Source organism: Pantherophis guttatus, chromosome 4 (assembly GCF_059756535.1).
Source record: "Pantherophis guttatus breed Tessera chromosome 4, ASM5975653v1, whole genome shotgun sequence".
In the NCBI taxonomy this organism is placed as follows: Eukaryota; Metazoa; Chordata; class Lepidosauria; order Squamata; family Colubridae; genus Pantherophis; species Pantherophis guttatus.
In genome coordinates, this window is record NC_142066.1 from 45,724,148 (window position 1) to 45,737,642 (window position 13,495).

Sequence of the window (13,495 nt, forward strand, 5' to 3'; positions counted from 1 at the left end):
ACGCCCATTTGCAAGAATTGAAATGGAAACTGGAGAAATCATGCAGGCCTAAGGTTAGATCAAATTTTGTGAGGCCTCCTCCCTTTGAGCCTGCCTCAACCAAACCAGAGGTGGGAGAGCTGGTGCAGTTTGGAATAGGCAGAAGAATGGCAGTTGCTAAGGAAAGGCAAAGACGACGGGATTCAGCAGCTTGCTTTTACTGTGGCAAATCAGGGCATATCATCAGAACTTGCCCAGCCAATAGGCCATGGAATGAGAGCAGGATGACTGATCAGGGTGCAGAAGAGCCTCATTCCTCTCATCAGTCACCAATTTAAGGAAACAACAATGTCCCCTCTCTCAAGAGCTCGCAGAGGGGACCATTCATCTTGTAAAGAGAGCTCAAGTAGTATAGTACTATAGCTCATAGTATACTCTTAATTGTTTTTGTCAGATTATCTTTTGACTCTGGGCATGAGGAAAAGCAAGAAGCCTTGCATGATTCTGGGGACACCACGAATTTCATAGACTTACAATCAATAGAAGAATTACATATACCTACAGTAGACCTGCCTGCTCCTATGAAGATAGATATGATAACAGGCAGCCTTTAAGAGTGGGTCCCATCATGCAATCTACAGTACCATTGTTGTTAACAATTGGAGAACATACCAAGCACCGATCATCTTAGGGACACCATGGCTAAAGCTACATAACCCAACAGTAGATGGAGAGAGGAGGGCACCATCATTTCCTTCTCCAGCCTGGAAGCTCAATCTGCAGTTTTCCACAGGCCTGCTGGCTGAGCCAGAGGGGCTAAAGTAGCCAGCCATGTATGCCACCTTTGCAGACAGTTGGGAGGAAGATGAGGCTTCAACCCCCACCCCCACCTCCGCCTAGGGATTACGACTGTAATGTTGATTTGAAACCTGGAGTTTAAATTCCAGAGATAATATCCAATATTAATGAAAGAACTTTTAAACATGCATTTGTATTCAAATTTTAGAGGGTCTTTAGAGAAAAGACCTTCTAAATCACTATCTTCAGTACCTACTTTTTTTGTTCCAAAGAAGCAAGAGGCAGGTATTCCGAACTTGAAGGGAGACATTCCAATGCTCACAGTCCACTATTACAAGGATCTCAACAAGGTTATAATAAGGGATCGTTTCCTGCTATCAGATTTGATGGGCAGATTACAGAGAGCTCCCATATTTATCAAGCACTTGGGATCTTCAGAATGTGTATAATCTTGTTATAATCAAAGAATGTTATTTGACAGTCTTTGATACCAAGTTATGGAAAGTTTCAATATAGGTAGTCCTCGATTTACAACCATTCATTTAGTGACTGTTCAAAGTTACAACAGGACTAAAAAAAGTGACATAACTGTTTTTCACATTTATAATCACTACAGCATGATCAAAATTCAGTCGCTTGGCAACTGGCATGTATTGATGACAGTTGCACTGTATTGTGGTCGCGTGACATTTTTACATGTGGTAAAATGTGGTCATTTTTAACTTTCTCAGCTGGTTTCTCACAAGCAGAATCAGTGTGGGAAGGCAGGTTCACTTAATGACCAGATGATTTACATTACAATGCAGAGATTTGCTTAATCACTGTGGCAAAAAAGGTCAAAAAATGGGGCAAAGTTTAACAACTGCCTTGCTTGTCAACTGAAATTTGGAGCTTAATTGGGGTTATAATTCGAGGATTACCCACGTACAGTTTATACTTTTTGGATTGGCTAGTTGTATTCTCTAGATTCATGAAGCAATGTTTCCCTGGATATGACAAATTTGCGATAATTTATTTGGATGACATCTTTATTGTCTCTGAGAATGCAGAGGCTCCTGTGCAGCATGTTAGGGAGATGTTGTGAAAGCTACAGGAAAATAAGCTGCTTGTGAAGCTTTAGAAATGCACCTTTGCCCTCCACCGATTGGACTGCTTAGGCTACAGGATTTCAACCAATGGTCTGCAGATTTACTAAGGTACAGGCTGTGCTATATTTGTTGCCTAACGCTCCTATTTCATAAGCCAAGTATCTTCAACTGCAATAAGCACCAACCCTGTGAGGATTTTACAGTCTTGCAACTTTAGTTGGCACCAGCAAGTACTAGGAAAGGATTTGGGGGCAGCATAACAGGTTCAGGATTTGTTTACCAGAATCAAGACATAGCACCAACAAGACGCACACATTCGGGCCTGGATGGACGACTTCTAGGGGACTCGTCAAAGGACATTATTTGTTTTCGGTCAAAGATGGAAAATCTGCAGCATAAAGACAGATCTTCAGGCCTGTACCTTTAAGTATTGCAACTTTCAAATGGTACTGAGATGGCTGGACACTGGAGAGTCTTCAAGACACTGCACAGAACATTAAGAGACTTTGGTGGCCTAGGATGACGCCAAACATTAAAGACTATGATAAGCGTGCCAAAGAGACAGGCCCTAAAAACACTCACACATACCAGCCTTGGCATACAGTATCATATGACTTTATAACAGATTTTCTAAAGTCTGTGGATATATAACCAATGCAGGTTATATATCCATATTGGTGGTGGTGGATCTTTTCACTAACAACCAGATGTTGCAATAGTATTTGATGTGTTATTGTACCTACAGCCAACACAATTGTCCATCATTTAATCCATTAGCCAAGTTTGTATATAATAATTCTATCCATGCATCAATTTGCAATGATCCAATTCCAGGCCTTATGGGAAATACGGGTTTTATCTGCAATCTCATATTAGGGTTGCATTCCTGGGGCCTGGATTTTCCAGAGGAGCAATGCACTGCTCAGGCACTGTTGAAAGAGCAGCTAGACTAATCCAAACTATCTTACAAGAGGTCCTTAGACACATACAACAACAACAACATAAAAGTAATTGCAGAGGGGAGAAGTGTGTAGCTTCCTACTACATTTGTAACTTATACCAGACCCTCAAAAAAGCTACATGCAAAATTTGAGGGCCCTTTTAAGGTCCTATGATAGGTCAGCGTATGGACCTTTGTTTGCAATTGCCACCATCTAACAAGGTGCACCTATTTTCATTCTTCGTTGATGTTGAAGGAGGCACTTTGCAGTCATTGGCAGCCTCTACATACCAACTCTATCCATGAACATTGAAGGCCAAGGGAATTCGAAGTGAGGGAAGTATTGGACTTGTTAAGTGTTTGATTCACTAGAAGGGCTACCCAGAAGCAGATTACTTGTGAGAAAATGCAAGGTACATGGATGCTCCAGAATTAATAAAAGTTTCACAAGTGCTTTCCAAGCACACCAAGATCTTCCATGCTCCCCAGTACCAGCTTCAGCCTTGAGCCTGAGGAGAACCAGTGAGTGAAGGAGTTAACTATTTAAGGGTTCCATTTATGGAGAGGCAGGAGACTGATAGTGGTTCAGTCTTCAACTTTGAATCTTCATTTTCTAAGGGAAGGAGGGGTGGGAGGACCCTTCTAATACTTTAGATGTTTTGCAGGGGGAACCACCCGATGGGAAGGATTCCTAGGACTTGGAGGAGGACAGCTCTTCTTACATATTATGTCATTGCTATCCCCATTGTCCAGTTCCCATCATGCAAAGAAAAGGGGGGTGGGTTGTTTAGAGAGGAGTGCATGATGTGGTAGAATCACCAGATGAAGGAAACAGGCCCCCTCTAGGGGAGTAAAAGAACATTCTAGCTTGGAATCAATTCGAGGGAGGAAAGCCTGAGTAAACTCTTAGGACTATATCTGCCATTTCCCAAGAGAAGGCAGACAGTCTGACAAGATTCTTGTAATGTGGGTGATCGGGGGTAAAGTATCTACCTGGGCCTATTCATGAAATGTTTCTGGTTACGTGTATCTGACAGGTTTCACCTTAAGCAATAAATACTGCATTTGCATGCTATAGAGATTACAGTATAATTTTTATCCTCTGAATTATCCAGAGAACTATTCTTGGTAGAATATAAATGCAATAAAGAAGTAATAATAATCTCTAATGTCTGTTTCCAAACAGGATCAAAGAAGAGAAAGAATCTGTATTATCTGAGAAAGAACAGATGGAAAACCTACTGAAAACCACTTTGCATCAAAAAGAAGAATTTCAAGTGAGTTAGCAGCTCTGGGGTCTTTCTTAAGGGTTTAAAAGAATTGTTCCTGACCACATCCTCTCCAGGTATGTCAGCCAATTTACCAGCAGTGCAGATTCTGCAGGTTCTTACAGTCTCAACACATGCAAAGGATATCATATTAGACAAGGTTCAATCTTGGAGGAAGCTTTTCAAATCCCAATTTTAGAGAATCAGAAACAACATTTGTGCTTGAATGGATAGGACCAAATATATCCAATTGCTTCACATTCCTTCCTTGTAAAGGAAGCATCTACCAAAATGAATTCTGATACATATTTTCATCCTTATCTAAATTTAGGAACAACTTCTTTCAATAGATACTCCCTATTTATATTTACACTGCAGTGTAAATCAGTGGTGAAATCCAGCAGGTTTTCTGGAGAACTGGTAGCAGAAATTTTGAGCAGTTTGAAGAACCGATAGTGGAAATTTTGAGTAGTTCGGAGAACTGGCAAGTTCCATCTCTGGCTGGCCCCAGAGTGGCGATTTTGTAGTATCCTTCCCCTGCCACGGCCACCAAGCCACGGCCACCAAGCCATGCCATGCCCACAGAACCGGTAGTAAAAAAAATTGGATTTCACCACTGATCTATATGCTTAACATTTAACATCATAGAATTAAAAACCTTATCTGAGTTGTTCCATAAACAGATAGTCCTCGAGTTATGACTATTGATACAGTGACCATTCAAAGTTATGACTGCCTGAAATTAAAGGACTTATGACTCAAATTTATGGCCATTGCACTACCCCTACATGAACAAAATTCCTGACTCTCTGGCCATTCTTACTGTGAATTGCAACCATCCAGGTTTTTCTCCGCAGGTAAACAGTATGGTTAGCTCAGAGTCATCTGGGATTGTTCCTAGTTGCTCCCATTCTTATCTAGGGAGCAACTGACTTCAAAGAGCTGGCTTTAGCAACAAAATCAGCCATTCATCAACTGGAAAAAAAACTCCCAACTGCTCAGAACACCATTTTCAGAGGATAGAGAATAGAGGATTTCTAAATAATATGTACATACAGAAGATTTTTGTTTATTTTCTAGTCACCTCAGCTATTGAAAAAAACTCAATCATTTATTGAGTTCTTTCAATAGCTCATTGAGTTCATTAATCAAAACATCTGCCAAAATGGTTAAGGTTTTTTAGCTTCCATATTTGTCAGGAATTATATAATTTCATAATTATAAAATTTGGAAATTTTACAGAACTGTCCTAAAACTAACTTTGAGTCTGATTGCCTAATAGTTCCTTTTCTTGATCTGCATTTGGGACTTGATACACATCTCTCCTCTTTGTTAGTTACAAGTGCACATGCAACAGAAGGAGATGGACAACCTGCAGGATTGCATTAAAGATAAAGTAATGGACCTGGAAGAATTGAAGGGAGAGAATTATCAATTAAATGCTGCCTTGTTTAGACAGGTAATTTTCCTACGTTTTTTCTCTTCTTGATATATAGCTTTGAAACCTTAAATAACTTTAAATTTGTATTCTTCACTAGAAAAAGCATAGTTTATTAATCTAATGAAGCAGCCCCTCCATAGGGATCCTATATCCAGATAATCTAGCTGCTGCAGATTGATGCATGCTTTCCCAACTCTGAAAAACTTTATTATCCCTTTTTCATGGGAAACTGCAACTTCACTGTAGTTTATCACACCACCTCTCCCTTCATAGAAAAAGCCAATCACAGAGAGAAATTTCCTTGGAAGGCATGTAAGAATGAAAACAACTCTTTGCTGCTAAATCCCTTCTCTGTCACCGTGACCCTTTCCCAGCATTTTTCTGTCATTGTAGACTTCAGGCACCACTGTCTGATAATAAGCAGCCAGAAGGTGTTTTGTCTACAAGGGACTCAGAGTCACCACACAATAATCATTTTCTGAAGCGCACAGTACGACAGCAATGGCCTTCCATAAACTAACCTTGCAGATTTCCGTGATTAACTATGATTATGAAGTGAGAGATGGTTGTGATAGACAATGCTGACGCACTTGCTGCTTGAGGGAGGAACGGAGGCATTGGCAAGGGTGAAGGCTCACAGTTCTACCATAAGGATTTTTCTATTGAGCCAAGAGTGGGAGGAAGAGTTAGCAAGCAAACCCTTTCTGCTAAGAGTAAACAAGTATAAAAAGGAAGAAAGAGAAAGAGGGAGGGAGGGAGGGAGAGAGAGAGAGAGAGAGAGAGAGAGAGAACGAAAGAAAGAAAGAAAGAAAGAAAGAAAGAAAGAAAGAAAGAAAGAAAGAGAAAAAAAGGATTTGTTTGCTTAACAATAAGAAAAATATAAGCAGGACATGAACAATGGGAAGAATGTCTTAGGTTATATCATCCTAGGTGATTTCCAGTTAGTCCTCATTCAGCATCTGTGAACATTTTAATTTGAGGCTCCCAATCTGTTCATTATCATTGTTTTCCTTCAGTGCCTAATCAAGGAGAAAAAATGGGAATGCACTAAGACAGATGCTTTGAGCTACATTTGGAAGATAAGCCACATGTTCTGACTCTCTCTGTATATGCTGTCCTTTTATTCTTTCTCTTCTCCCCATTAAAACCTTTAATTAACTTCTTGCTCCAGTTTTGGGCAAAAATATCCCTCCATAGCCATGCCATTCTGTTATTTGCCCTATGCTGAAGCTTGTCCTAAACACTATGTGGTCCATTTCTCTTGAATCAGTTTTTTAAAAAATCTATCCATCCACCTACCTACTTGTCCTTTTATAAAGTTCTTTTTTCTCTCATAACTAAGTGCCTGTTCACTTATTTTATAAATCTTATTATTACAGAATTTTGATGCATATTTTAAATTGGGCCAGTTCTAATGTCTCCCTGTTTCCCAATTCACCCATTTTATTTGTGCCTAAAACAACAAAATCACCTATCAGTGCTTTAGAATTATATAGAGATTTGATTAGGCACTCAGTGTGAATGCTATCATCTTTCTGGAAGTGCTGGATTGTCTAGTAACTAGAGATGGAGCATGCCTAATTTAAATTCCCAGTCCTGAGACTTAGTAGAAGATCTTGCACTCCCTGTTGTCTTTCAGTCTAATCTTACATTACTCCACAGGGCTGCTCTAAGAATTAAATGGATCTTAACCCTGAGTTTGACCGGTAGTGGAAGAAGTATGAAATAAGGATTGGGGGAGGGGGGGGAATGGAAACATGTTTACCATTTGCCTTTGGCTTCTAATTTTTTTAAGCTTTTTTTCTTTTCTCAGAAAATGTTGAACAACCTTCAGGAAGAACAAACACTTGCACTTCAAATCCTGAAGAAGCAAAAAGATGACCTCGAGCAAGAAAATCAGGTGCAAACTTTGTCATGTGGGGAGTGATGAGAGTTGCTACTGTTGGATTATTGTGCAGAAGGCAGTATTGTACAATTAGGGACAGACAGAAGTTGCTTGGGGTAGTTTTTTGTAATCTCCTTGTGGCTGGGAATTCTGGAATTTTTAATTCCAAAACATTTCAAAGACAGATTGGATAAACCACTACTTTTGCTTGCCTCAACGGGGAAGAGCCCCTGACTTTTCCCATGAGAGGAGTATTTGAGGAAGATATTATTAATTATGAATGTGGTTGCCCATGAAAGAAAGTTTGTAAATAACTGCAATATTTCAAAACCAGGAAACTTACAACCTAAAAGAGTGTGGATTAATCATCCAATTTTCTAAAAAATATAGTTAATAGTTAACTCATATCCATTGTAATTCCAGAAAACACAATAATAATTCACAGAGTTTCCCTGCCATCATTTTAATATTCCTCTCTGCCAGTCAACATCAGATGACAACACAATTGGTAGCCAGGTCTCTACTCAGTGCCTTCACTTGTAGTGTGAAGCTTCCCAGCAACCTGCACTTCTTAGCTATGGCCTATTCCAAACCCAGAGTTTGAAGCATGTTTTTCACTTGGCATCAGACTTGCCATTGAAAGCTTGCCTTTGCATAAATGTCTTGCTCTCTCACTCTCTTGCTCTCTCTCTCTCTCACTTTCTTTTAGGAAAAATTATTTTGTTGTTCTCTGGCCTTGGAAAAAAAAAAGAACATTCCCCCCCCAAAAAAAATCTGCTTTGGCTTTTGCATGAAAGCTTTATATTCTGAATTGCCATTAAACACTATTTTCTCATAGATTGATACAGAATTTCCAACATTGAGGACTTCAGTGCCACCCAGCTTTTATTCCCCAATCCCTCTTGAATTGCTGGCAACCCAGGGAACTTTATGAGCCAATCTGTACTGTACAGAAGACATGGTCAAAAAAAATAATACACCATGCCCTTGAGCTAACACAGATCATGGACCTGTGAAAAAACCTCAGGATGATTGAATGGTGTCATCAATCAAAGGATGTGGCATACCTCCTTCCAGATTATTTTCCAATCATCTGCCAATCAAAGGATGTGGGGTACCTCCTTCCAGGTTATTTTCTAGGAAGATAATAAAATCCTCCCATAGCAAGGAAGATATGTGACATCCCCACTATACAAAGGGAAATAAAATCAGTTCCTAATATCTATATACATTTTCAATATATGTTGTGTCTATTTGTCTGATGATTTGAAACAAAACTAAATAGTCCTTATGACCAGGAAAGTTCCTTTACTGTACAGTGCACTGTATTCTACAGTGTTGTGTGTAAAGTGTAAAAAGTGAAATAATGGTGTTTAGCATTTTTGTAGGCAGATACTTTACTCATTAGTTAGAATTATGGTTTGCATGTTGCTTCAGTGGCAAGTGCATACTAAATTTTACCTGTAGACAAAACTCTAGGAGTAGGACAACGATGCTATAGGATGGAAGAGACAAGAGAAAGTAATGTGAGTTTTGATAGCAGGAGGTGGGATAAGCAAAAGTTTCAAGTATGAAGAAGAGCCTGCTTACAAGTTCTACAGTATTGCAAAGGGTGGCATCCAATTTTGCTCAGGTTTCAAATCACTACTGAACAAAAATAAACTTTTCCAGTTCCCTAGAAATCAACCAGCTGAACGAAGTCAGAAAAATCTACAGCTGCTTCTGAACTGTTGGAAACCTTTGTGTGGATGTTCCCACTGTGAACTTTGTTATGGGACTGGTGAGAAACCAACTTCCATGTGCAAGCAGGGAATTTTGCTCCTGTATTTCAGATGCAAACAACTGTTTCTGGGCCCAATAATCTATATATCATAAGTTCCAAAGTTACTGGTTTTGCATCTTAGCTTTTTTTTTTTTTTTTACAGAAATTATGGCAAGAAAATGAGCTGTTGAGGGCACGCCTCCCTGCAATACGCAGTTCATCTGCTGGACTCCTATCCCGGTCACCACCTAACTCTGAGCTTTTGTTTGGAAATTCATATTCTGGTGAGTGCCCTTCAACATCCAGTTGGGAGGTTCAATCTAGCAGCAAAAGTATGCTAATTGAAAACTCAATTAGCTGTCCTGTTTAAAAACACGTAATTGCTCAGGTGGTCCTCAACTTATGACCGTAATGGAGCCTGCTCATTATTAACATAAGTCATGATGATCATAAAGTTGGTCATCAGGTGACTGAACCAATTTTATGTCCCTTTTTTGTAGCAGTTGTTAAGTGAATCCATGGTTCACTATGGGATGCTTTTGCCAAAAATCAGAAGCAAACAATGGGTTTTGGCAAAAACTTCGTAAATTGTGGGCACTTGACCATAAGTGGATTTACAGCCATTTACAGCAAATGGCTGTAAATCCAAGCCATAGCCAAGCACCCAAAATGTGGTCACAAGACTGTAAGCAAGGGCAGTCACTGAAATTTTGAAACCAGGTTATAACTACCTTTTTCCGGGGGTGGGGTGTCCGTGCTAATTTTGAACAGTCACTAAGCATTGGTAGATTCTGAGTTGTACATCCAAATAAAATGGAATAGATTATTATTGGCAGATCTTACAAAAGTACAGACTTCATGATTGATTCCTGACATCACTGTTCTCTACCATCACACAGTATTTTGAAGTTTCACTGATGCTATACATTAACATTAATTAACATTACCTCATGTAAATTAATGTCAAAGTGTTTTATTTTTCTCACTATGGTTTGTCTTACAGCACCACCAGAAATGGACCTGGTGAGTTCTCACTTTTAATGTTTTTATTATTGAGCACAATGCAAAAAAACCTGAAACCACACAGTAAAGACAGTGCCACAGTGAAAAGAAGTCAGAGAAAATAGCAAAAGGATATGTGATTGAAGCCGCAATTGTTGGCTATAGTCATTGTCTTTAATAGTCCTTTGGTGCTTTAAACCAGCCTTGTTTAGAATTGAAGGAAAGGCAGATTAGTGCTGTGAGTTCTTAGTCACTTAACATTTTGCTCTTGTTGTTTTGAGGTATCCATCTCTTTTTTCTTTGCTAGCTACCATCACTTGCCAGAATACCACAGAACAAAGCTTTTCTATTCCCATAACAGAAATTTACTGTATATCATGCAGTTGCAAAGCAATTTGGAAAAAAAAACCATTTCCATTGTCTTCTTTCAGGTCTCTCTGAAAAAGTGTCCCATATGCCAGGAAGTCTTCCCTAATAACATTGAACAACAACAATATTCGGATCATGTGCAAAATCACATTCTCGACTGTCCATATTGCAATAAAACCTTTGACAGCTCTGACAAGCAAGTGTATGATGACCATGTCTTTTGCCATCACTTAGAGGAGGCTTAAACCTGCTTGCATCATCTAAGATATTACACTAATGCCTTTTTTCCTTTCCTTTTCTCTCCTTTGTGTGATCTGGCAGGGATAGATACTTAATATGCTAAAATTGACAAAGCAGGTTGAAGTCTGTTGTTGAGCCTGAGGTACTGATTACTTTAAGTTTCTTGTGATACATGTGTTAAATTAAATAATACATTATGCTTTTGCTTTGGAAGCAGAATTTCCCATATTTAAATCTTATATTTAAAAATAAGAATGCTTTCCCCCCCCCACCCTAAATCTTCCATGAATAATGGATCATGTTCATAATAAGTAGAGATTTCTAGCTCTGCTAGGAAGAATATCTCTAGCACATGGGCTCCAGTATGAGTCTGAAAGTTTGAAAGACAAAACCTCTGGTGCCTCTGTACGACCCAGATTGGATCCTACAACATTATCCTGGGACACGTATATTCACCTTCATTCGTGATTTCTAGTTCTGCCTATAGTAAAGAATAAAATTTGCACTTTTGCTTGCGTTGCTTCTGTTTTATGCCTGTTTAGGCAAAGCAACAATTATTCTTCCCAGTTTAAAAAAATGTTCCATGTCTGGGGTCAGGGAGCTCACTATCAATCAGAAAAATTTCTGAAGACTGAACCCAATTTTTTTTAATGTTATTGAGATTGATAAAGGCACTGACAAGTTTTTACCAGTCTTGTCATTGTATAAAAAGAATTAAACAAAAAGGCCCTTTCTTAATAAAACAAAATAGTAATACTTTTTAGGGCTTTAGAGTCAGTTTATTGAATCCTTCAGATTGAACTGCAGTATCATACCTGAAGCATTAAGGAGTTGCAACTATCTTATAACCAGAATCTCTTTATGATAATGGAGAAATGTGCTGCTTTGTTGAATTTTCTCTCTCTCTATGACTACATTGTCAAAAGGCCACACTTATTATATAATTAAGAATACTGTATTAGAATAGAATACATGCATGGAATTCTTTTTCTTGAGAAATCACAATATTATTTTTTAGTTTGACTATGCACTTTCTACTTTTTAAGACTGAATGTTGTAATAGAAAAAAGCTGCTTACATACAAAATATTTTAGTAGCACTTTCTCTTTTAAGTTATATTGCTGCTTTTTTAAAAAATTGGGGAAATGTTTTCCAATGCCGAAAACTTAAAATTTAGATCACTCTGCTAAACACCTTACTCTCACAGTGCTATCTAATATCTATGTATATTAACCTATGTAGCATGGCTGTAGTATTATTATCCTTATTATTTTCTTTATTCCCTCTTTTATTTGCATTATTATGATTATGATTATTTTGCTTTGCATATATACTGAGTGCTTCTGTACCGGAGACAAATTCCTTGTTTGTCTAATCACATTTGACCAAATAAAGCAATCGGTTTAATTCAATTTAGATAATTAAATAAGTGTTTGATTATCTTTTTCAAGTACTTATTGATTACTTATTGAAAATATATCAAATTCTTTTCAGAATGGAGATACACGCCTATGTGTATCCAGTGAATCGTATATAGTGAATTCTAAATATCTACCCTCTACTAGTAAAGTTACTTTTTGGTTCTAAACTGAGACCATTTTACTACTTAATATGTTAACTCAGATAATTAAGCATACCAGAAAAAAACAGGATTAGGGTAGTTTCCAGAAAATGCTCTGTTTGCACTCAGGAATCAATTAAAGATCCTGTCTTATCAGTTGCAAAAGTAGTTTCTTCCTTTATATTTTCTGTTTGTACTATGTGCCATCTGTTTCTTTTGATGAAGTTCTGTAGCTTCCTTGCAAGTTTACTTTGGCTCTCTTCACACTTGGCTGCTTTTACCAAAATAAAGTTATTATCTGGATACTCTCTAATTGTTGGTCTTCCTTGGTGAGATTTCTACTGTAGGAGCTGTACAAAGATTGTAACAGATGTGCTGTATGAAGATGCCTTACGGCATTTTGCTGCCTGAAGTAATGCCCAAGATTTTATTTCCCTAGTTTCATATAGAGAAGCTGAATGGATTTGCAGTAGAATTTTTCCTCATGCACAGATATAAAGTGGTTTACACAAATGAAATGGCAGTAGACCAATTCCTGACATATCCAGTTCTGTATTTTTAGCAATAGCTACTGCTTAGTTCCAGCGCCTGTCTAATGTTAGAGCCAATACTGCAACATCTTGTTAGAAAATCACACATCACACACACCCCCAATCAGCTGTGACAGAATTGGAAAAGGTCTGATTTATTTATCCTCACATCACATTTGGGCAATTTCCAATCTACAATAATATGAAATTTGGGAATATACATAATTAGTTTATTGGGAAACACCAAATATAAACAGTTTCTTCCCCCAAAAAAGCAGATCCTGCTATCATTATGCAACTAGTTGAATCACTAATCCTAAACTCTGACTGGGGGAGTCCTCAAGAGTTATTGCAAGGAGTCTACAATATTTATCAAACATGGAGAATAAAATAAGCCACAGATGCTTTACTGTCTGAGTTGAAGTAGAGGGAAGAAGATAAATACTAAACTGTTTTAGGAGGTAGATTCGCAGCTGATTAAGGCCAGTTCCCTTCTTCCTGCTGGTTAAGAGTAATTTTTCCAGCCTAATTGCAATCCTGAACTGCCCATGGTTTTGGGGTTTTTTTGTCCTATTACTAACAACACAACTATCACCATTGCTCTCTTATGTTCCCTTGTTCTGCATTCCCTG

General features: G+C 38.2%; 1 protein-coding gene across 5 annotated transcripts in view; it reads left to right on the forward strand.

Moving 5' to 3' along the window:
* Window positions 1–12,645, forward strand: part of CALCOCO2 (calcium binding and coiled-coil domain 2) — a 34,862-nt gene extending 22,217 nt beyond the window's left edge. For 4 of the 5 annotated variants that reach the window (XM_034415515.2, XM_034415516.3, XM_034415517.2 and 1 more), the window contains exons 9-14: window positions 3,992–4,082; window positions 5,410–5,532; window positions 7,328–7,414; window positions 9,325–9,445; window positions 10,165–10,184; window positions 10,595–12,645. In XM_034415515.2, coding sequence (XP_034271406.2) covers window positions 3,992–4,082; window positions 5,410–5,532; window positions 7,328–7,414; window positions 9,325–9,445; window positions 10,165–10,184; window positions 10,595–10,777 — 625 coding nt within the window. In that variant the 3' untranslated portion in view covers window positions 10,778–12,645. The remainder of the gene's footprint in view (window positions 1–3,991; window positions 4,083–5,409; window positions 5,533–7,327; window positions 7,415–9,324; window positions 9,446–10,164; window positions 10,185–10,594) is intronic. The other variant, XM_034415519.3, reaches the window with a different exon arrangement.
* The last annotated feature ends 850 nt before the right edge of the window (window positions 12,646–13,495 follow it).